The 25,466-nt window shown below is 35.3% G+C and overlaps 1 protein-coding gene across 2 annotated transcripts; it reads right to left on the reverse strand.

The window, feature by feature from the left end:
• Positions 1 to 1,050: 1,050 nt before the first annotated feature.
• On the reverse strand, positions 1,051 to 23,956 carry LOC132749148 (zinc finger and BTB domain-containing protein 24-like). 2 transcript variants are annotated; one of them, XM_060738841.1, is made up of 10 exons: positions 23,635 to 23,708; positions 22,767 to 22,919; positions 20,360 to 20,965; positions 19,632 to 19,744; positions 18,732 to 19,065; positions 5,756 to 5,846; positions 5,087 to 5,225; positions 4,253 to 4,398; positions 3,539 to 3,724; positions 1,051 to 2,518 (listed from the first exon to the last, which is right to left on the reverse strand). In XM_060738841.1, exons 2-10 carry the CDS (start codon positions 22,915 to 22,917, stop codon positions 1,561 to 1,563), a joined length of 2,724 nt encoding a protein of 907 aa, XP_060594824.1. In that variant the 5' UTR covers positions 22,918 to 22,919; positions 23,635 to 23,708; the 3' UTR covers positions 1,051 to 1,560. The 2 variants fall into 2 exon arrangements, with proteins under 2 accessions (XP_060594824.1, XP_060594823.1); XM_060738840.1 differs by lacking the exon at positions 23,635 to 23,708 and adding an exon at positions 23,863 to 23,956 and having other exon boundaries at positions 1,053 to 2,518.
• Positions 23,957 to 25,466: the final 1,510 nt, after the last annotated feature.

Consider the following 25,466-nt stretch of genomic DNA (forward strand, 5'->3'; position numbering starts at 1 on the left):
AAAATGATATTTTTTCTTAAAATTATACATTTTTTGTCACTAAACATACTACCTTGTATTATAAGAATGCCCTAGGAGGTATTTTAAGGTCCTTTGTGCCTCCCTAGCAGTCTTTTGTGTATCTGAGCAGTCCTTAGCGGTTCGACAACTCATAAAATTTTCACCAAAATCGTATTTTTTCTTAAAATTATAAAAAGATTTTCACTAAAAATAATACAATGTAATATAAGAATGGCCTAGGAGGTATTTTAAGGTCCTTTGTGCCTCTTTAGTAGTCCTTTGTGGCTCCTTAGCAGTCCTTAGCGGTCCTTAGCAGTCCTTAGCAGTGTTTAGTAGGACCCTGAAAAACTAGCAGTTGTGAGATTTCGTTTTTCTTTTAGGCTTAAGATCATAAATCATCCCTCCCTACAAAACAGGTTTCATCCGAGTACCCAGTTATTTTAACAAGAACTCTTCATGCTTTATGAACAATAGTGAGAATATTTGCTGATCAATTACTGGTACATGATTTCGTGGGATAATTAGGATTTAGTGGTGTTCACATTTTAGTTCCTTAAGTGAAAATTGTCATGAGAAGCTTTATTGAAAACATCAGTTGGCTTCGAATTTGCGAATGATGCTAAAATACTATTTTGAAAGTCTATTTTAATACTAATTAAATAAGAAAATGCACAGTTAAACAGGTTGAAGTAACCCGTAAAACAATGAAGAATATCAGTGACACATTTAGAGCCCTGTAAAAAGTGTCCTGACCCATACTCTTAGATGTCTGTCTTACAACACTGTTAAGTACAAAGACCACTTTCCATTTCATTGATGGGAGTTTTACTATAGATTCTTTTCCACACCATGTTTCATGCACAATGTGGGCTCTAGGGTAAAACCTTAAACCTTCCGAAAGCTGTCCCTGTAGCTTTCTTGCATGAAAGAAATTCAACACCCACAGCAAGTTGTGAACTACCTAGAGTAAGACATACACAGGTTCAAGACAAATTACTTTACATAAAAAACAAATAAAGAGAATTTTAACCAAAATTTATTTTAACAAAACAAAACTTGATAAATAAGTAATTATCTCACTCAAAATTTTCAAAACATGTTGCATTTGATTTTTTTTTATCAAATTACATCTCATTAATACATTGTATTATGTAATTTATATCAATCATAAAATTCATCATTAACAACAGTAATGACCCTTTATTTTATTACTCACCTAAGCACACTTCCTTTTAATTCATATACTACCCAAAACAACCAATATTCTATTATAAGTCTCTATATTTAAAACAAGATTTTATTTTCTTCTTACTAATATAGGTAATTTGAGACAGTTACCCTTATGATGATGATGATCTATAACAAAACGTGCTTTGACAAAGTTTGATGAAGATTATATAAGAACTGAAACATTTAAGAGTTATGACACTAAAGACTAATACCATTAAATTTGCAGAATTACATAGAAAGCACTGTCATGTATCACAAGCATTATGGTAAATCAACTGAGATTCTCTTTCATTCACTATAAATACATTCCATTTTTTCATTCACTTCTCGTTAATTTGTTGCCTGAAACTCATCTATACTGTCACATTCTTGCCATTCATTGTTTCCTGCCAACTGTATCACATTTATTCCGTCTTTTGATTCAGTTTGATCTTGTAAAGTTACCTCCCTTGTTATTTCTTCACCTTCCGGAAGATGAAAAGTTATAGTATGAGTTGTCACCCCTTCTTTTAGATTTGTTTCAATAGAAGTCTGAATGTCGCCACTCTCGACACCAGCAACTAAACCCTGACAATCTATGTCCTCTTTCCCGTTATGAGGATTCTGGGAAATGGCGGTGAGAGTGGAATAAATAAGCTGCGCGGCAGCAATGTCATTGGGTGCTAAAACTTCTTTTCCAAATTCTTCTACAATGACATTTTCATTATTTTCATTCATTTGTAGTTGTAACTGGTTAACTTGTCCATCTTCCAGAATAAGTGGTTGTGTTTGCAGAACAGGCTGGGTACCAGATGTTTCTATAACTTCCTGTACATTTGAATTCTGGGTAACATGTGGCTGAAGCACTTCCTGTATGTTGGAATTCTGGGTAGCACGAGTCTGTAATACCTGTAATATATTCTGATTGTTTGCTACACTTGTGTACACTGTAGATATATTTGGACTCAAAATCATGGTTCCAGGCCTTTTTGTTTCGGGGATTTTAACTATTTGTAATGGACCCAACTGTATTTCCTTAACAACAGGTTCTGTCTTTATCAAACCATTCTTATGATCCATCACATGGTTTTCATACTGTTGTTTATTAACAGTTTTATATAAACACCAGTCACAACAGTAAATTCCTCCCATACCAGGATGTTTGTTTTTTACATGAACTTTGAGAGATATAGCTTGTATACTGGCATACGGGCAATGTGGACATCTGTAAGGTTTTTGTCCGGTGTGACGCATCTTATGCCTTCGTAAAGAGTTGTGGTCCCCACAGCAATATGTACATTGATCACATCTGGAAATAATAAAATTCTATGGTTATGCAATCAGCTTGTTTGATTTTTGAAACCGTATCTACAATGCTATTTTTTCTTTCTTGGTTACTTCAAATTGTTAAACACCTGACATTGGCAAGGTGCTGTATCAATTCATTCCATTACTTTTGATAGCAAGTCTGTGTTATACATTAATAACCCGACACTTGTATATACTTGAAAGAAATAATCATAAATGAAGGACCAATATATTATGTTTGATAAAATTATATAAAAACACGAATGAAAACAAAAGTAAAACAAAGTATTTCGATCATTTTTTTTCTATGGAAGGCTGTTTTGTGATTGACAGCAACACATCATACATTCTCAATCATTGTTTCAATTAAAGGTTTACATGGAGAATTTTAGCAGTTAAAATGGTTGAACAATTAACTTACTGGAAATAATTAACCTTCACCTGAAATATAGAGCCCGGCCAGAGCGTTCCGATCTGTGCAGGTTGACCACATTCTACACTGTTAGTAACTAGATTTTTGTATTTTGCCGTTGAAATCCCCTAAACTAGACTGTGGGTGGGGAGGGGTTGTGAAAAAGGTGTTGAAGGCATGTATATATGGAAATGGGTTTAATAAAAATGCTCATAAATCAAAGCAAGGTAAATACTGGAATGATCATTATCATTCGTGATACTGGAGCACAAATTTACGTGGTTTTCGTGGGTAGGTCAATCCGCAAATCTAAGATCTGATGAAATTTAAAGTACAAAAAGTGTGGCGATTAAGTGTTAGATTACTTTACATTAAGTAACCTTTTTTTTAAAGAAAATGAAAATTCACGAATTAAAGAACCCAGGAAAATGCCTGTTTTGACAAAACCACAAAATTTCATGCCAATAAATATAAGTGAATTCACAGTATGTTACAAAAAAATCATGTTAATACTAATACAGATTATAGGAACACATGTTCAGTAATTTTACCCAATACTGAAATACCATAAAACTGGCTATTATACTAAACACATCATCAGATACATACTTGAATGGTTTATGCCCTGTGTGTATTCTAAGATGAAGAACTAACATGGCCTTCCTCGAACACTCATAACTACAGTAAGTACACTTGAAGTCTTTTTTCCCACCATGTACCACTTCCTTGTGCTTCTTCATACACTTTACGTTGACAAATCTTCTACCACAAATGTTACATGTCTTTGGTGTATACCTGGAAATAAAGGCAAATAAAACTCAAGTACTTACGGCTGGTTATTGCTAACAATAGTGAATACATTGAATAGTCTGGCAAAATGTCAAAAGAAGTGAAATGTCCCCCTGTAACAAATGTATGAATTAGCATTTTACTTAATACTGTCAGACTCTTTTCTTCTTCTCATTTTTTTGTTAGCTTTCTTGTTACATAAACAATGTAAATGTCAGACAACAAGTGTGCAGCTTTTGTGATGACATTTTAGCTTAATGAAGGAAGACCTTCTTTGCTACTTTATGTGTTTATTCAGATATAAGCTGATATCTTAACAGGACCACTAACCTTCTATAAGCTAGCTGTAAAACTTCCTAATATAGAATAATCCAAAGTTCCTGGATTCAAACACACAGAGCAGAGGGGCAAGTGATCTAGCACCCTGTAGCCATGATGGCCGCCACTTCATCACATTTAACACTGGCATTGGGGAAATAAGCCTTAATTGAAGAATATATCATGAATTGTGAAATATGACATGATTATACTAACCATCTGTCTGACATTGACTTAGAGTTGACTATATCTTGTGGAAGATGACATGTTTCATGGTTCTTCATCTGAGCAAATTGTTTAAATGTTTTACCACATACTGGACAGGCATAGGCACGCTCGCTGCCATGTGTCTCTAAATGTATCTGAAATAAATCAAATTATATGTGTACTTATCAAATCTATATTATTTTATAAGGCAAATTGTGCAGAGCAAATGACAATATATGAGTTACAGATATGTATCTATGAATTTAACTCATGAAAAAATAATTCAATGGCTGGGTAAGGAGCCACGAGTGCCCAGATCCTGATGGTGACAAGTCATTCCTGATTTGAAGCTAATAATCTTGAAGATCAACTTTTTTCTTGTCAGATTACTTATAACAATCTTGGATGAAGGTAATTAAATGTCAGAAAAGTAACAGTTCATCAAACGTAGGTAAAAATCCATGTTCAAATCATATAAGGACATGCTCATTTACTTCTAACTATTATTCTGGTTTACAAGATTAAAAATATCTTAAATGGACTTGTTAACCTTTCAATATGGACTAAACCATTAATCATTTTTAAGTAAATATTTAAAATATGTATTAACTGAATAGCAAGCAAAGTAACATTTGGTTAGCTATTTTAATAGACTGTTAATTTAACAGACGGTTAAATTTAACAGAGCTTTGAGAAACTGGCCCCAGACCATGATCAGTTTTTGGTCTGCATTGTTTGCATGGGTAACATCTGTTGCCACCAGGAGGATAAGGCAATTTCTGTGCAAATTTTTTTAAACAGAACTATTAGAGTGCCATATACATGTACAAGTGTCTGTCTTACCTTTAATTTAGATGGTGTATCAGTTTTATAGATTGGACAATGTGGACAGTTGAGGAGATCTATGGAGATCTTGTGCTCCTTCCACAGGTGATGTCTCACTAACCTCCATGTATCAAACTTTTCTTCACATGCTGTACATCTGTAAGATCATTTATTTAGTTGTGTTCAGAAAAATTGTTAATGCAAAATGTCAATGATTGGTGGAAGACAGTGTTTCATGGAAAATGTGATCAAATTTGAAACATGCTATTTTTATTAAATGACCTTACAATTAATTAATTCCGATAGTATATGTCACTTGAAAAGAAACTAGTCTTAAAAGACGCTAATGAATTAAAATAATTCTTTCCCATAAAAATAGATTTTTATTAAAATCACATGAGCAAATATATATTGTAAAAGTCATATGATGACCTCCAGATTATGATTAAGATCATATAATGACCTATAGGGTATGATCAAGGTCATATGATGACCTTGAGGTTACAGTAAAGGTCATATGATGATCTCAAGGTTATGCCATTAAGGCAATTTACAAGCGTGAAACTTGAGCATTTTTCAGGCATGAACTGTCATGTAAGAAGAAACAACCAATCATCTTTAAGCTAGTGGAACTTCATGAATAATCAATAGAATTAATAAAATATGAAACATTTCATGAAATTTTACCGGAATTGCGGCCCAGTCAAGTCTGCATCTTCAATGTGACATTGGACGTGCTGTCTCATGGTGTCCTCATCTTTAAATCCTAACCCACAACCTGTAACATATTATATATAAGTTGTCTCTATAGTTACATATGATTTATGAATATGATGTATTAACCATAAGGACACATAAACTTACCCTGGAAAAGACACAGCACTCAAGAGTCAATGTAATTCCATTGAAGTGTTAACATTGAAAATAACTTGACTATTCTACTAGTATAGATCTTGGCCAGCTTTCACATCCATGCTGTCAGATAAGGCTCAGATACAATAAGACAGCCAAACTTTGATACTGAAATCCTTTACAATCTCAACATTTCAGAGTTAACTATAAGGGTTAACAAGGGAAACTTTTATGCATTAAAGGGACTCCACTGAGGGTTTTTGACATGATAGGAGTGAAAATATTTTTTCCAGATAAACATACTATTTTATGTAGGTTTAGACCACTAATCTTTGTGCAAAATCTAAGATCATTCGCACACTTTGTTTTTCCAACATAATTGTTCAAATTGTAAAACAGGAGGGCCATGATGGCCCTGAGGTCGCTCACCTGTATATAGCCAGGGTTCCCGCTGTCGCTCGCCAATGGCGCCAAATGCGACAAAATATTAATTCTGGCGCATAAAATCTTCAATTGGCGAATTTTACTGGCGCCAACGTAAGATAAAAGCATCCGACAACTAGTACACTTAAATATCATAAGCGGCCGCGTCAATTACATAAGCGGCCCTAATGTGAAAGGTCACGCGCGATTAGCTTGTTTATCAAACTGTATCATCAATAATGTCATCAATTGTGTGACACTTCGGGAACATGACAAGATAAAAGTGTCAATGTGTTAATTGGAACAATTTACGTCTTTAATCCTTGACTTGGAGCACTGATAATTACACATGTGGTCAAATGGTGTTAGTAGCGAGTCAGAGAAATGAAAGATCGTCCGTGATGTTGACAAACATTGAACTTTAGGTAAGTTGGCTCATCAAGTAATTTAAAATAATTACAGTTTGAAATATAAAATCGGATGACAATTAAAAGAATAATTTCACTAATGATTGATCTAAAGCCACCGTTTACTGCAGCGTTAATATTTTCATATATCTGAATGTAAAGTGCTGAAATGTCTAATCACATGCAAAACCTATTAAAATAAACAATATTCTTCATTGTTAAAAAGTACTTAGTATCTATTTCATTTTTGTTCTTATTGATTTTTAGATGAAGACAATTTACAGTAATGTTTTTTTTTTATTTTGTATCTGTAGATCACCAGAATGTCAGATAGAAGCTGGAAAGATTATGGCTCAGTCCAGTCAGTGAGAATGAATAAGTCATAAGAACTGCTAAAGGCAAAACAGTGGAAAACAGTACCTCCAAACCTCACTACTAACTAAAAATGATGTTTTTGATTACATTTATAATGTCACATGTATTTATTCAAATGGAATTTCAAAACCACATAATACTATGTCTATATTTTAGATAATAAACATGTGCAGTTACAACTAATAAAATGCAACATTATAAATATGTGTTTTTAATCTTAATGATATATAACTGCTAAAGATAGGCATGTCTCCCTTGCAGAATTACTGGCTCCATATTGGCTCCAACTTTGGAGCCATTGGCTCCAACTTTTTCTGATTGGCGAATTTGGTGGCGCAAACTAATTTTGACCCAGAGGGAACCCTGTATAGCCCCCCCCCCCCGGCCAATTTTTACCCAAGGGTTTTTATTTGTTTATTTGAACAGACTTGGTAGACACCCATAAGAAGATGTTTCATGCTAAACATCTAAGTTCTAGCTCATTGGGTTTTTTAAAAGAAGATTTTTCAGTTTTTGCTATACACATATAAGGAAAATCAATGACCCCCCGGGGCGGGGCCAGTTTTGACCCCAGGGCTTTTATTTGAACATACTTGGTAGACACCCATTAGAACATGTTTCATGCTAAAAATCTTAGCTCTAGCTCTTTGAGTTCTTTAAAAGAAGATTTTTTAAGTTTTTACTATATGCATATAGGGAAAATCAATGACCCCCTGGGGCGGGGCCAATTTTGACCCCAGGGCTTTTATTTGAACAAACTTGGTAGACACTCATTAGAAGATGTTTCATGCTAAATATCTTAGCTCTAGCTCTTTGGGTTCTTTAAAAGAAGATTTTTTAAGTTTTTACTATATGCATATAGGGAAAATCAATGACCCCCTGGGGCGGGGCCAATTTTGACCCCAGGGCTTTTATTTGAAAAACTTTGTAGACATTCACTAGAAGATGTTTCATGCCAAATATCTAAGCTCTAGCTCTTACGGTTCTTTAAAAGAAGATTTTTTAAGTTTTTACTATATGCATATAGGGAAAATCAATGACCCCCGGGGCGGGGCCAATTTTGACCTCAGGGCTTTTATTTGAACAAACTTGGTAGACACTCACTAGAAGATGTTTCATGCAAAAAATATTAGATCTAGCTCTTTGGGTTCTTTAAATGAAGATTTTTTAAGTTTTTACTATATGCATATAGGGAAAATCAATGACCCCCTGGGGCGGGCAATTTTGACCCCAGGGCTTTTATTTGAACAAACTTGGTAGACACTCATTAGAAGATGTTTCATGCCAAATATCTTAGCTCTAGCTCTTACGATTCTTTAAAAGAAGATTTTTTAAGTTTTTACTATATGCATAATGGGAAAATCAATGACCCCCCGGGGCGGAGCCAATTTTGACTCCAGGGCTTTTATTTGAACAAACTTGGTAGACACTCACTAGAAGATGTTTCATGCCAAATATCTTAGCTCTAGCTCTTACGGTTTTTTAAAAGAAGATTTTTTAAGTTTTTGCTATACACATATAAGGAAAATCAATGACCCCCTGGGGCGGGGCCAATTTTGACCTCAGGGCTTTTATTTGAACAAACTTGGTAGACACTCACTAGAAGATGTTTCATGCCAAATATCTAAGCTCTAGCTCTTACCGTTCTTTAAAAAGAAGATTTTTTAAGTTTTTACTATATGCATATAGGGAAAATCAATGACCCCCTGGGGCGGGGCCAATTTTGACTCCAGGGCTTTTATTTGAACAAACTTGGTAGACACTCACTAGAAGATGTTTCATGCCAAATATCTAAGCTCTAGCTCTTTGGGTTCTTTAAAAGAAGATTTTTTAAGTTTTTACTATATGCATATAGGGAAAATCAATGACCCCCTGGGGCGGGGCCAATTTTGACTCCAGGGCTTTTATTTGAACAAACTTGGTAGACACTCACTAGAAGATGTTTCATGCCAAATATCTAAGCTCTAGCTCTTTGGGTTCTTTAAAAGAAGATTTTTTAAGTTTTTACTATATGCATATAGGGAAAATCAATGACCCCCTGGGGCGGGGCCAATTTTGACCCCAGGGCTTTTATTTGAACAAACTTGGTAGACACTCACTAGAAGATGTTTCATGCCAAATATCTTAGCTCTAGCTCTTTGAGTTCTTTAAAAGAAGATTTTTTAAGTTTTTAATATACATATAAGGAAAATCAATGACCCCCTGGGGCGGGGCCAATTTTGACCCCAGGGCTTTTATTTGAACAAACTTGGTAGACACTCACTAGAAGATGTTTCATGCTAAATATCTTAGCTCTAGCTCTTACGGTTCTTTAAAAGAAGATTTTTTAAGTTTTTACTATATATGCATATTGGGAAAATCAATGACCCCCTGGGGCGGGGCCAATTTTGACCCCAGGGTTTTATTTGAACAAACTTTGTAGACATTCACTAGAAGATGTTTCATGCCAAATATCTTAAGCTCTAGCTCTTACGTTCTTTAAAAGAAGATTTTTTTAAGTTTTTACTATATGCATATAGGGAAAATCAATGACCCCCTGGGGCGGAGCCAATTTTGACCCCAGGGCTTTTATTTGAACAAACTTGGTAGACACCCATTAGAAGATGTTTCATGCTAAATATCTAAGCTCTTGCTCTTTGGTTTTTTAAAAGAAGATTTTTTACGTTTTTACCATATACATATATGGAGAAACAATGACCCCCTGGGGCGGAGCCAAATATAACCCCAGGGCTTTTATTTAAATAAACTTGCTAGACACACACTAGAAGATGTTCCATGCAAATATCTAAGTTCTATCTCTTTTAGATTTTTAAAAGAAGATTTTTTTAAGTTTTTAATATATGCATATAGGGAAAATCAATGACCCCCTGGGGCTGGGCCAGTTTTGACCCCAGGGCTTTTATTTGAACAAACTTGGTAGACACTCATTAGAAGATGTTTCATGCTAAATATCTTAGCTCTAGCTCTTACGGTTCTTTAAAAGAAGATTTTTTAAGTTTTTACTATATGCATATTGGGAAAATCAATGACCCCCTGGGGCGGGGCCAATTTTGACCCCAGGGCTTTTATTTGAACAAACTTTGTAGACATTCACTAGAAGATGTTTCATGCCAAATATCTAAGCTCTAGCTCTTACGGTTCTTTAAAAGAAGATTTTTTAAGTTTTTACTATATGCATATAGGGAAAATCAATGACCCCCCGGGGCGGGGCCAATTTTGACCTCAGGGCTTTTATTTGAACAAACTTGGTAGACACTCACTAGAAGATGTTTCATGCCAAATACGAGGGCTGTTCAAAAAGTTCGTGGACTGCGGCTACTGTTCACATCTTTTAATTTGCGTATATGATTTTACAAGAGACATATATAAAAATATGTCCTTAATAAACAGTGAAAAAATCAATACAATATGTTTACAAATAAAAATTCTGTGACATTTACAAATCACAAGGGGTGCACAATCCGGCGCACGCTGATGATGAAACAAAATGACGTTCGTGACGTCGCAATATAAGTTAAACATTTTACCAGCGCCATTGTTTCTGAAAGTAATCTTTTTAGTGTTCAATATCTGCGGATCATATACCAAAACCATTTTTCTGTTTGCGATGATGACCCGAGATATAAAGTGGTCATCTATTCGCTCCATTCTCCGTATAAAGGTCCGAGTGCCGCATACTTTCCGCTCTTTATCGGGATTTTTGAGTAATTTAGACACTAAAAGGACAGTGTTATTAAGTTAATTCAATTGTTGATTGATAGTATCAATTTGAAACCGCCCTCGTCCGATCTTTAAACAATATGATTATCGATGATAAAGAAAATATTTTATCAACTGACAATTATTCTATGCGGTAAATCTACTGAACACCGGCTAGCATTAATTATCAAACGGACCAGGGTAAATAGAGGAAATACAAATAATAACTACAAGTATTTATTGTAAATACGCATAATTATATCCTGATGAATGAAATAAAATATTATTTTAATTAAATTAAATTGTTTTGTCAGAATTAAATGCATAGACCCGATGCAGAAATTAAACATGTTGGACATCTCGCAAAACTGTCATAATGCCTGAACTTCTGTAGATCTTTTGCAATTGGCGACAATTTGCCACTAAAATTATTCGTCGCCCTTTCTGTCTGTGAGCATGTATTTGCCGTATTTGAATCGCTTGCGCGACCTGAAACCAAGAGACTTGCTCGACAACTCATTGTTTTTCGTTAATTTAATCACCTTATAAAAATATAAAGGAGTTTACCACATTTATTGGTAAAAATATCCGAAAGAGCGAATTTCTAGTTTTTAAACGGGGTTTATACTTCCCAACTTACCCGTCTGTCTACTGCTGCTCAAAACTTGTTTGTTCAGCTATTCAACGTCCAAACGACGCCAAAAGTCAGATTTATGTCATTTAAATATTAATAGATGATTACTTGTATTTAACTTCATAAAACAATCATTTAATTTGTTTCAACATTTGTTTATATTTAAACATTATATGAAAATTTCGGCGTGCGCCGATGTTGCGTTGCCATGGTTATTAAAGTGCACATAACTCGTAAAGGAAATAAAAGTTAACAATAAAAGTAAATCTTACTTTTGAAAATAAAGACACTCTTTCGATTCATATCCACTAAGGGTGTTTTTATGAACCAAGTAAAAAATGACAGCAAAAATCCACGAACTTTTTGAACATACCTCGTATCTTAGCTCTAGCTCTTTGGGTTCTTTAAAAGAAGATTTTTTAAGTTTTTACTATATGCATATAGGGAAAATCAATGACCCCCTGGGGCGGGCTAGTTTTGACCCCAGGGCTTTTATTTGAACAAACTTGGTAGACACTCATTAGAAGATGTTTCATGCTAAATATCTTAGCTCTAGCTCTTACGGTTCTTTAAAAGAAGATTTTTTAAGTTTTTACTATATGCATATAGGGAAAATCAATGACCCCCTGGGGCGGGGCCAATTTTGACCCCAGGGCTTTTATTTGAACAAACTTTGTAGACATTCACTAGAAGATGTTTCATGCCATATATCTAAGCTCTAGCTCTTACGGTTCTTTAAAAGAAGATTTTTTAAGTTTTTACTATATGCATATAGGGAAAATCAATGACCCCCCGGGGCGGGGCCAATTTTGACCTCAGGGCTTTTATTTGAACAATCTTGGTAGACACTCACTAGAAGATGTTTCATGCAAAATATCTTAGCTCTAGCTCTTTGGGTTCTTTAAATGAAGATTTTTTTAAGTTTTTACTATATGCATATAGGGAAAATCAATGACCCCCTGGGGCGGGCCAATTTTGACCCCAGGGCTTTTATTTGAACAAACTTGGTAGACACTCATTAGAAGATGCTTCATGCCAAATATCTAAGCTCTAGCTCTTACGATTCTTTAAAAGAAGATTTTTTAAGTTTTTACTATATGCATATAGGGAAAATCAATGACCCCCCGGGGCGGAGCCAATTTTGACTCCAGGGCTTTTATTTGAACAAACTTGGTAGACACTCACTAGAAGATGTTTCATGCCAAATATCTTAGCTCTAGCTCTTTGGGTTTTTTAAAAGAAGATTTTTAAGTTTTTGCTATACACATATAAGGAAAATCAATGATCCCCTGGGGCGGGGCCAATTTTGACCCCAGGGCTTTTATTTTAACAAACTTGGTAGACACTCACTAGAAGATGTTTCATGCCAAATATCTTAGCTCTAGCTCTTTGAGTTCTTTAAAAGAAAATTTTTAAAGTTTTTAATATATGCATATAGGGAAAATCAATGACCCCCTTGGGCGGGGCCAGTTTTGACCCCAGGGCTTTTATTTGAACAAACTTGGTAGACACTCATTAGAAGATGTTTCATGCTAAATATCTTAGCTCTAGCTCTTACGGTTCTTTAAAAGAAGATTTTTTAAGTTTTTACTATATGCATATTGGGAAAATCAATGACCCCCTGGGGCGGGGCCAATTTTGACCCCAGGGCTTTTATTTGAACAAACTTTGTAGACATTCACTAGAAGATGTTTCATGCCAAATATCTAAGCTCTAGCTCTTACGGTTCTTTAAAAGAAGATTTTTTTAAGTTTTTACTATATGCATATAGGGAAAATCAATGACCCCCCGGGGCGGAGCCAATTTTGACCCCAGGGCTTTTATTTGAACAAACTTGGTAGACACTCACTAGAAGATGTTTCATGCCAAATATCTTAGCTCTAGCTCTTTGGGTTTTTTAAAAGAAGATTTTTAAGTTTTTGCTATACACATATAAGGAAAATCAATGATCCCCTGGGGCGGGGCCAATTTTGACCCCAGGGCTTTTATTTGAACAAACTTGGTAGACACTCACTAGAAGATGTTTCATGCCAAATATCTTAGCTCTAACTCTTTGAGTTCTTTAAAAGAAAATTTTTTAAGTTTTTAATATAATATGCATATAGGGAAAATCAATGACCCCCTGGGGCGGGGCCAGTTTTGACCCCAGGGCTTTTATTTGAACAAACTTGGTAGACACTCATTAGAAGATGTTTCATGCTAAATATCTTAGCTCTAGCTCTTACGGTTCTTTAAAAGAAGATTTTTTAAGTTTTTACTATATGCATATTGGGAAAATCAATGACCCCCTGGGGCGGGGCCAATTTTGACCCCAGGGCTTTTATTTGAACAAACTTTGTAGACATTCACTAGAAGATGTTTCATGCCAAATATCTAAGCTCTAGCTCTTACGGTTCTTTAAAAGAAGATTTTTTAAGTTTTTACTATATGCATATAGGGAAAATCAATGACCCCCCGGGGCGGGGCCAATTTTGACCTCAGGGCTTTTATTTGAACAAACTTGGTAGACACTCACTAGAAGATGTTTCATGCCAAATATCTTAGCTCTAGCTCTTTGGGTTCTTTAAAAGAAGATTTTTTAAGTTTTTACTATATGCATATAGGGAAAATCAATGACCCCCTGGGGCGGGCTAGTTTTGACCCCAGGGCTTTTATTTGAACAAACTTGGTAGACACTCATTAGAAGATGTTTCATGCCAAATATCTTAGCTCTAGCTCTTACGGTTCTTTAAAAGAAGATTTTTTAAGTTTTTACTATATGCATATAGGGAAAATCAATGACCCCCTGGGGCGGGGCCAATTTTGACCCCAGGGCTTTTATTTGAACAAACTTTGTAGACATTCACTAGAAGATGTTTCATGCCAAATATCTAAGCTCTAGCTCTTACGGTTCTTTAAAAGAAGATTTTTTAAGTTTTTACTATATGCATATAGGGAAAATCAATGACCCCCGGGGCGGGGCCAATTTTGACCTCAGGGCTTTTATTTGAACAATCTTGGTAGACACTCACTAGAAGATGTTTCATGCAAAATATCTTAGCTCTAGCTCTTTGGGTTCTTTAAATGAAGATTTTTTTAAGTTTTTACTATATGCATATAGGGAAAATCAATGACCCCCTGGGGCGGGCCAATTTTGACTCCAGGGCTTTTATTTGAACAAACTTGGTAGACACTCATTAGAAGATGCTTCATGCCAAATATCTAAGCTCTAGCTCTTACGATTCTTTAAAAGAAGATTTTTTAAGTTTTTACTATATGCATATAGGGAAAATCAATGACCCCCCGGGGCGGAGCCAATTTTGACTCCAGGGCTTTTATTTGAACAAACTTGGTAGACACTCACTAGAAGATGTTTCATGCCAAATATCTTAGCTCTAGCTCTTTGGGTTTTTTAAAAGAAGATTTTTAAGTTTTTGCTATACACATATAAGGAAAATCAATGATCCCCTGGGGCGGGGCCAATTTTGACCCCAGGGCTTTTATTTGAACAAACTTGGTAGACACTCACTAGAAGATGTTTCATGCCAAATATCTTAGCTCTAGCTCTTTGAGTTCTTTAAAAGAAAATTTTTTAAGTTTTTAATATATGCATATAGGGAAAATCAATGACCCCCTGGGGCGGGGCCAGTTTTGACCCCAGGGCTTTTATTTGAACAAACTTGGTAGACACTCATTAGAAGATGTTTCATGCTAAATATCTTAGCTCTAGCTCTTACGGTTCTTTAAAAGAAGATTTTTTAAGTTTTTACTATATGCATATAGGGAAAATCAATGACCCCCTGGGGCGGGGCCAATTTTGACCCCAGGGCTTTTATTTGAACAAACTTGGTAGACATTCACTAGAAGATGTTTCATGCCAAATATCTAAGCTCTAGCTCTTACGGTTCTTTAAAAGAAGATTTTTTTAAGTTTTTACTATATGCATATAGGGAAAATCAATGACCCCCCGGGGCGGGGCCAATTTTGACCTCAGGGCTTTTATTTGAACAAACTTGGTAGACACTCACTAGAAGATGTTTCATGCAAAATATCTTAGCTCTAGCTCTTTGGGTTCTTTAAATGAAGATTTTTTAAGTTTTTACTATATGCACATATAGGGAAAATCAATGACCCCTGGGGCGGGCCAATTTTGACCCCAGGGCTTTTATTTGAACAAACTTGGTAGACACTCATTAGAAGATGCTTCATGCCAAATATCTAAGCTCTAGCTCTTACGATTCTTTAAAAGAAGATTTTTTAAGTTTTTACTATATGCATATAGGGAAAATCAATGACCCCCCGGGGCGGAGCCAATTTTGACTCCAGGGCTTTTATTTGAACAAACTTGGTAGACACTCACTAGAAGATGTTTCATGCAAATATCTTAGCTCTAGCTCTTTGGGTTTTTTAAAAGAAGATTTTTTAAGTTTTTGCTATACACATATGGGAAAATCAATGATCCCCTGGGGCGGGGCCAATTTTGACCCCAGGGCTTTTATTTTAACAAACTTTGTAGACACTCACTAGAAGATGTTTCATGCCAAATATCTTAAGCTCTAGCTCTTTGAGTTCTTTAAAAGAAAATTTTTAAAGTTTTTAATATATGCATATAGGGAAAATCAATGACCCCCTTGGGCGGGGCCAGTTTTGACCCCAGGGCTTTTATTTGAACAAACTTGGTAGACACTCATTAGAAGATGTTTCATGCCAAATATCTTAGCTCTAGCTCTTACGGTTCTTTAAAAGAAGATTTTTTAAGTTTTTACTATATGCATATTGGGAAAATCAATGACCCCCTGGGGCGGGCCAATTTTGACCCCAGGGCTTTTATTTGAACAAACTTTGTAGACATTCACTAGAAGATGTTTCATGCCAAATATCTAAGCTCTAGCTCTTACGTTCTTTAAAAGAAGATTTTTTTAAGTTTTTACTATATGCATATAGGGAAAATCAATGACCCCCGGGGCGGAGCCAATTTTGACCCCAGGGCTTTTATTTGAACAAACTTGGTAGACACTCACTAGAAGATGTTTCATGCCAAATATCTTAGCTCTAGCTCTTTGGGTTTTTTAAAAGAAGATTTTTAAGTTTTTACTATACACATATAAGGGAAAATCAATGATCCCCTGGGGCGGGGCCAATTTTGACCCCAGGGCTTTTATTTGAACAAACTTGGTAGACACTCACTAGAAGATGTTTCATGCCAAATATCTAGCTCTAGCTCTTGACGGTTCTTTAAAAGAAAATTTTTTAAGTTTTTAATATATGCATATAGGGAAAATCAATGACCCCTGGGGGGGGCCAGTTTTGACCCCAGGGCTTTTATTTGAACAAACTTGGTAGACACTCATTAGAAGATGTTTCATGCTAAATATCTTAGCTCTAGCTCTTACGGTTCTTTAAAAGAAGATTTTTTAAGTTTTTACTATATGCATATTGGGAAAATCAATGACCCCCTGGGGCGGGGCCAATTTTGACCCCAGGGCTTTTATTTGAACAAACTTTGTAGACATTCACTAGAAGATGTTTCATGCCAAATATCTAAGCTCTAGCTCTTACGGTTCTTTAAAAGAAGATTTTTTTAAGTTTTTACTATATGCATATAGGGAAAATCAATGACCCCCCGGGGCGGGGCCAATTTTGCCCCAGGGCTTTTATTTGAACAAACTTGGTAGACACTCACTAGAAGATGTTTCATGCCAAATATCTTAGCTCTAGCTCTTTGGGTTTTTTAAAAGAAGATTTTTTTAAGTTTTTACTATATGCATATAGGGAAAATCAATGACCCCCTGGGGCGGGCCAGTTTTGACCCCAGGGCTTTTATTTGAACAAACTTGGTAGACACTCATTAGAAGATGTTTCATGCCAAATATCTTAGCTCTAGCTCTTACGTTCTTTAAAAGAAGATTTTTTAAGTTTTTTACTATATGCATATAGGGAAAATCAATGACCCCCCGGGGCGGGGCCAATTTTGACCCCAGGGCTTTTATTTGAACAAACTTGGTAGACATTCACTAGAAGATGTTTCATGCCAAATATCTAAGCTCTAGCTCTTACGGTTCTTTAAAAGAAGATTTTTTAAGTTTTTTACTATATGCATATAGGGAAAATCAATGACCCCCCGGGGCGGGGCCAATTTTGACCCCAGGGCTTTTATTTGAACAAATTTGGTAGACACTCACTAGAAGATGTTTCATGCCAAATATCTTAGCTCTAGCTCTTTGGGTTCTTTAAAAGAAGATTTTTTTAAGTTTTTTACTATATGCATATAGGGAAAATCAATGATCCCCTGGGGCGGGGCCAATTTTGACCCAAGGGCTTTTATTTGAACAAACTTGGTAGACATTCACTAGAAGATGTTTCATGCCAAATATCTAAGCTCTAGCTCTTACGGTTCTTTAAAAGAAGATTTTTTAAGTTTTTACTATATGCATATAGGAAAAATTAAAGACCCCCTGGGGCGGGGCCAATTTTGACCCCAGGGCTTTTATTTGAACAACTTGGTAGACACTCACTAGAAGATGTTTCATGCCAAATATCTAAGCTCTAGCTCTTAGGGTTGTTTAAAAGAAGATATTTAAAGATTTTTCTTTCGGTTGCCATGGCAACCAGAGTTCTGCATGGAATTAAATTCTTTGAACAATTTTTAAAGGTGACCACCAAAGGAACATTCCTGTGAAGTTTGGATGAAATTGGCTCAGTGGTTTATGAGGAGATGTCATTTAAAGCAAAAGTTTACGGACGGACGACGGACGGAAGCCGGACGAAAAGCGATCACAAAAGCTCACCCTGTCACTTTGTGAGAGGTGAACTAAAAATGACACAAAATGAAAAGTGTTTAAACGCTTTTCACTCAAATCCGGCTAAGAAAAGCATAAAAATATGATTTTCAAATTATTTCAAAGTATATTTCTTAACTATCTTTGCATATATGTCTGTTTTAAGTGCCCCAGCTCATTTATGTAAGAAATTCAAATGTTATGTTTTTAGGTTTTTAAACCTCAGTGGAGTCCCTTTAAGACTGGTAGATAACTTAAAATTGCACACATACTATTTATTAAGTTATATCCTAAATAATATATAAAACATCAATAATGTCAATATAACAAATACTAAATAAATTATAAGCTAGCCTTTTAGGTCTCTGTCAGATGAATAGTATAGTATAAACTTGAACCGATTATAACTTGGACCTCATTCTAGAACTGAGACACTCTAGCTTATAGTACAATTTATCTAATTGATTCAAATAATAATCTCTTTAACTAAGAAACCACACAAAAAACAACATTACCAGGCTTTTCACATCTAACATTCTGTTCTTTTGGTTCCCTCTTTTTCTGTTCTTTTCTCTTGGTACGCCCAAGATAGTAATCATCCTTTAAGGCCTGTGGCGGTCTTCTTTTCCGTCTGCTGCGTGTTGAATATGACATCAACTGTTCGGCCCAATCTTCATCAGATTCTGACATCACAATATCTTCCGGTTCTGTCTTCACTTGCTCAATGAGATCGGATTTCTTCTTTCGACCTGGTTTCTTCTTCGGTTCCACTTGTGTTCCGGCATCTACACGACAACTTGTCTGAAAATCTGTCACTTCGTGAATTTTGGTCATGTGATCCTTACAAGCCTAAAATTCAAATAATCACAATTTATTTAAACTGTGTGTGTGGCTTATAATCACAATTTATTTAAACTGTGTGTGTGGCTTTCTATATAATGAGTAGTTAAGAAAAACTTTGTGGCAGGCATTGCCTACTTAACATAATTTTACCTTGATTAAGTATCAGTAACAAAATACACACATGCACATACACAAAACATCCATATACTTCAAACCTAATCTTAAATACTTGTTCAATATCCTTTCCCTTAGTATTTTTTTGTATGTGTTTAGATTTTACATGGCATCAATACAGTAGTGGTCAAAGGCAGCTTTCCAGTTTTACTGGTAGAGTAAGACCTAAGATACCCCTCTGTGCATTATTTCAGGCAAAGCAGTATTATTTCAGGCACAAGTTGGCACCTGAGTAGAACCAACAAAGTTCCTTAAGTAAGCATCACATGAATCGAAAGTCCCTGGTGGGATTGAACCCAGTGGAGATGGATAAGGGATTTGAAGTCAATGACCTTAACCACTCACCCACGGAGGCCCACTTCCCACAGTAAAGGTCAAAGGTTTAAATGAATGCCTACCTGAATAGAAGCAAATCCCTCACTGCAGTTACCACAAAGATACAATTCTTTTGTAACAATGTCGTCCTGGATGTCTGTTTGTCTTAGTTCTGCCAAGTTATCTTCTCCTGTATCTATTGTATAAAATATTCATGAAATATATCTAGTGTACATGGTAACAAATATCAAATTTTGTGAGCGTGTCTCTCCATGTGTTATTCAGACACAGACATGAACCTAATTAGAACCGCTAGTAACCTGTAAGCAAGCTGGATAACTTCCTCATTTCAAAGAATTCACAGTCCCTGGCAGGTTGGCAGGATTTGAGCCCTACAGCAGTAAAGGGAAATTGGTTTGAGGTCAACATTGTTAGCCAATCAACCACTGACACTCGTAAAATTAACTGGAAAAGTAACTTATCTCGAAAAGAAAATGAGGAATAAAAATAAATTGATATATCAGGAAATGTAGGAAATCTATTTTTATTCTCAGTGGCATTTTATGGTTAACCAATCAATCTGAAACCCTCACAAAACAGCAACTCTAAGCTTCAAACAAACTTTTCAAAAAATTCACTAAAGGGAATTTATTACAGACTTTATGATTAAATCAATAGAAAGCCAAATGACATTGTCTTAAGTTGCTGAATACAGAAAATTGTCAATATTATATATTTTGGATTGCAAATAACCTAAAATATATAATCAAATTAACAAAAATAAAACAGTCAGAAATTATAACTTTCTTACTCAGTGTGTCAACATCTGTCTCTAGACTGGGCGGATCGTTTAAACTTCCTGCCACCATGTAACTTTCCTCATTATTTTCCGTCAAAGCATCTGTGGTGAGTGAAGGTTCGGCACCAGAATCTTGCACCAAAACATGCACCATCCCATTGGTACCAATCTGGACATTTTCCGAGTTTTGTAATATATACTGTCCGTCCGAATTCTGACAAATGAACTGGTAATCATTAGTCTGTTGTTCTGAACTGCTAACTTCTGGTACAATGTTTGACTGAGTTTGTTCTAGTACTGCTTGCTGGTTGTTGTTAGATAAAGTTATAATCATATTTTTGTGAGTTGACAAGTTGCTTGTAGAGATGGGCAAACTGACTGGTGACAAATTAGTATATAAACTCTGCGAGGATTCACTTGTAGAATTTATATCAATACCATTGTGGTCATAGTTGACTTCTGAAGCTATCGACTCTAGGGCGTCTGTGCGTCTGTATGAAACATCAAGCTTTGATATTGTAGGATTACCACTTTGTAGTATAAGGTTATCTGATGGTTTGGTGTCGTTATCCATCGGCAGACTGGTCTGTGTAGCACTCGTTACAGGGGAGACAATGTCTACAATGTATTGATCAAACAATCAAAATCTGTTTCAACCATTGAAAACACATGTTATTCTTAAAAAAATTCATATTAACTTATTTGTCCATGAAAATAACAGACACTTTCTTTAAATTGAATAAAGTATGCCTAAAGATTTCTTAAGTTAATGGGTGGACAAACTTTTTTAGTCAAGGCTCCTGTGACCTTGACCTTTGACCCAGTGACCTAAAAAATCAATAGGGGTCACCTATTAATCATGATTAACCTCCATGCCAAATATGAAGACTGTGGGTCAAAGGAATCTTAAGTTATTGGGCAGACAAACTTTTTGAAGTCAAAGTCCCTGTGACCTTGACCTTTGATCCAGTGACCTCAAAATCAAAAGGGGTCATCTACTAGTCATGACTAACCTCCATGCCAAATATGAAGACTGTGGGTCAAAGGAATCTTAAGTTAATGGGCAGACAAGCTTTTTATAGCCAAGACCCCTGTGACCTTGACCTTTGACCTCAAAGTCAATAGGGGTCATCTACTAATCATGACTAACCTCCATGCCAAATATGAAGACTGTGGGTCAAAGGGGAATCTAAAGTTTATTGGGCGGAAAAGCTTTTTAAAGTCAAAGCCCCTGTGACCTTGGACCTTTGACCTCAAAATCAATAGGGGTCACACTCTACTAATCATGTTACTAAACCTCCATGCAAATATGAGGACTGTAGGTCAAAGGCATCTTAAGTTACTTGGGCGGACAAGCCTTTTGAAGTCAAGGCCCCTGTGACCTTAACCTTTGACCTGGGTGACCTCAAAGTCAATATGGGGTCATCTACTAATCATGACTAAACCTCCATACCAAAATATGAAGACTGTGGGTCAAAGGAATCTTAAGTTATTGGGCGGACAAGTTATTAAAGTCCAAAGGCCCCTGTTGACCTTGACCTTTGACCCTGGTGACCATCAAAGTCAATAGGGTCATCTACTAATCGAGACTAACCTCAATGTCAAATATGAAGACTATGGGTCAAAGCAATCTTAAGTTATTGGGCGGACAAGCTTTTTGAAGTCAAGGCCCCTGTGACCTTGACCTTTGACCTGGTGACCTCAAAATCAATAGGGGTCATCTACTAGTCATGACTAATCTCCATGCCAAATATGAAGACTGTGGGTCAAAGGAATCTTAAGTTATTGGTCGGACAAGAAAAAACCGACAGAGGGCCGGACAGCCAAGCTGATTCCAGTATACCCCCCTTACAACTTTATTGTGCGGGGGTATAAAAAGAAAAGTTAAAATTATGATGCCATGCTATCATCTATGTCTCCTTTAAAGCGACATTGTTGAACATGCAACAGTTAACGCTAATGCCAATAAAGTAAATTAAGTAAAGAAACTTCAAAGTCATATTATAAGAATTTGTGAAAAGTAATGATATATCTTTGCTGTATCTTTAAAAATTAAATTTATAAGAGGTATTGTAGGTACACTTATTTGTTTTGAACAAAATTTTGAAAAGACCTAGTTATACCAAGACGACTAGCAAAGCCAAACTTTGACCGCCTCCGTGGTCGAGGGGTTAGAGTCGATGACTTCTAATCCAATTACCTCTCTGGCGTGGGTTCTATCCCCGGGAGATGCTTTGGTAGTTTAGCATGGAGGAAGGTAGTCTAGTACTGGTGTAACTCTCAAGGAACGATGGTTAGGAAACTACCCACCTATATGACTGAAATACTGTTGGAAAAAGGCGTAAAATGAAACAAAAAAACAAACTTGGGTTAGTTAGGCTAAAAATGTTAAACTGTCCATATTACACAAATATTTTACCTGTAAATGTAGATTTCTTGATGTGTGTATGTTTAACATGTAGCGCCATCTCTCGAGGACTAGTTGCTGTAAAGATGCAGAATTTACACCTGTACATAGTGACCACCTCCATAAACTGTTCAAGATCATCTTCATCTCCTTCAACATCCATAACTACAAAACAATTATATTTGTATATACATGTATTATCATACTGTGACATTTTTACAGGGCAATTTGCAGAGGTTGGTACTAAATTTAAGGGACAAAATACAGTGTTTTGTATAGCAGGAAGAACAAACTTAATAACTTTGGGAAGTCAAAGGGCTTTGGCTTGCCTCTCTATAGACTGCACAAGTATATTTAAAAGGAAATCAAATAAAAATTAATTAAAAAATTAATATATAGATTTTTATACCTATCATCGAAATATTCAGTATCTTTTTTAGATGGGCCCCTCTATTTTTAATGTAAAGAATACCGCTGAGGAGTTCCAATTGAAAACGGAAGCGGTGCATAAAATATCGAATGACACCTTTAAATTGAAAATATAAAATAACAAATGAACAGATTTTTTATCTGACTTCCCATTCATATAGGCTTTGCCTACTTTCATATAATAGGGTCAGTTCTTAGTGTTGTTGCAAAAAAAATAGCATCTGTCTGCTCAACAACAGACTTCAAACTGTATTTTGTCATTCATAAACTATACATAAAACCTTATGACAGATTTTGCTTTGTCTTCAGAAATTCAACACACTCAAGGTAAATATTCTTTTTGTTACAATTTCAGTTTAATAGTCATATTATGATATACAATATAAAAATATTAATTGTTACAACATGTTAGATTTTTGCAGACAAAAGATAGAATCTATATGTTGCTAACATTTAAATATTGGTCATCGATGGCCCGTGCCGAGTTGATTTGGGGACGAATTAACCGTTCAGCACCCTCAATACTAATCTGGTTCCCTCAATACGGGCCTCAATTATCCTCGACGCCGTTTTTCTTGTAAATTGAAAGCAATAAACTTGTACTCTGTTGAAACTATGAGAAAAATATTTTAAGCATCTGCTAACGTAGTAATATCAATGACGATGTAAAAATTATTACCTTTCTTTATGGTAACAATGCAGGATAATTTAAGTTTATGGTCGCTCACTTTTCACCTCGACTTTTGTATAAGAAGGCAACGTCTATGATATTCAATAATATTAGTATTGAAGACCACTAAATTAATATTCGCGCTCTCTGTAAGGTTCAACGATACTAAATATCAAACCTGAGCGAAGTGAGTATTCGCATACATTTGGTTCAGAGTGAAAGGAATATGTGTATCTTTTATCTCACAAAGAGCTTACTATATAGTAAACATCAAGTTTAACCACTTCAATTCCTTGATATTTCAACATACCAGGATCTTTCAAATATAGAGATATTGAAAAACTCTGGCCCGGCCCGTTTCACTATATAAGATTTCAACCACGGATTTTAAGCCCGTGCCCCAACTATTCTACATTGTTTATTTTCATAGATTAAATATTCATAGATCAGAAATTCAATATTAGCTGGATAAATATCGTTTTGAAATGTTATGTTTATGACCCATTTAGACTATTATTAAACACAATGCGAGTGATAGGTAATATTAACTAAGTATATAAGTGTGTCACATCATTCTAATAAAGTTACAAAAATCTACACGAATTTTTATTACTATCATTAAAGTATCGTGAAGGAGGTTTTGGGGTGTTGTCTGAAAAGAGCATCTACGCAACTTCGGTCGACTTCTTAATTCATGTTCTTGTCCGAAGTGAAATTCAGCAATGAGTTAGATTCTGAATAAAACTACATGTATATGTATTTTCTCGTAAAATAATGCATCAATAATATAATAAATTATAATTGTCTTTATCCCGATAACGGTTCAGTCTGCAATATCTGTTTAATAATTGTTTGTTGTAGGCCTATAAACATACGTAGCTACTTCTTGTCTTTAGAGGGAGAAGAAATGCACCTTATTTGTCTACTTTACATGCACCACTATCACAACAATTTAAATCATTCAATTCCTTGTCATTGATCATTATATTATCCCTGCCAAGAAACAATGCATTTCCCCCGTGCTTTTCAGGATTATTAAGATATTTGTAATGACGTCATGAAACGGACAAAAACACGGTTTCGTTACTGAAGAAAAGTCTATGTCTACCATTAACTAATGCACACATTATTTGAGAAAATATTTTACCTTAGATCACTGGGATTTCTTAATTCAAGAAGATATATGTATACCTGTTGTAAAATATTCAGTGTCTATTATTTGACATCGACAGACGAGTATACAAAACAGACAATGCCTGTCTATTACAAAACACGTTGCTGAGACATCGTTCGTTCCAGAACGGACACCAGTGGTAATTTATTGACTGGGTACAAAAAAGTAATCTGAATTTGTATTTGCCTGAACTATAATAAAGACTGGAAATGCTATAATAGATACCAATTAAGATAAAAAGCATATTAAGTATAGTTCTAAGAATTGGATCCTTTTCTTTTTGAAAATTTAAAAACAAACTGGTCATCCATAGGTAGAAGGGAGAAATGTAGAGGTATTTTGATTATTTACTCTTCTGCCAAAAATATCTGTTAACAGCAGAGAAAATGTTTCTATTTATAAATTTACTTTAATGAAACAAATTCCCAAATGACTGCAG

Source organism: Ruditapes philippinarum, unplaced genomic scaffold (assembly GCF_026571515.1).
Source record: "Ruditapes philippinarum isolate M1 unplaced genomic scaffold, ASM2657151v2 ctg4134_1_1_1_1, whole genome shotgun sequence".
In the NCBI taxonomy this organism is placed as follows: domain Eukaryota; kingdom Metazoa; phylum Mollusca; class Bivalvia; order Venerida; family Veneridae; genus Ruditapes; species Ruditapes philippinarum.

Coding starts and splice junctions, on each gene's coding strand:
- LOC132749148 (XM_060738841.1), bottom strand. CDS start 22,917: ATGGATGTTGAAGGAGATGAAGATGATCTTGAACAGTTTATGGAGGTG. Junction 20,966..22,766: donor CAAGAAATCTACATTTACAG/GTAAAATATTTG, acceptor AATACATTGTAG/ACATTGTCTCCCCTGTAACG. Junction 4,399..5,086: donor ATACACCATCTAAATTAAAG/GTAAGACAGACA, acceptor GATTTATTTCAG/ATACATTTAGAGACACATGG.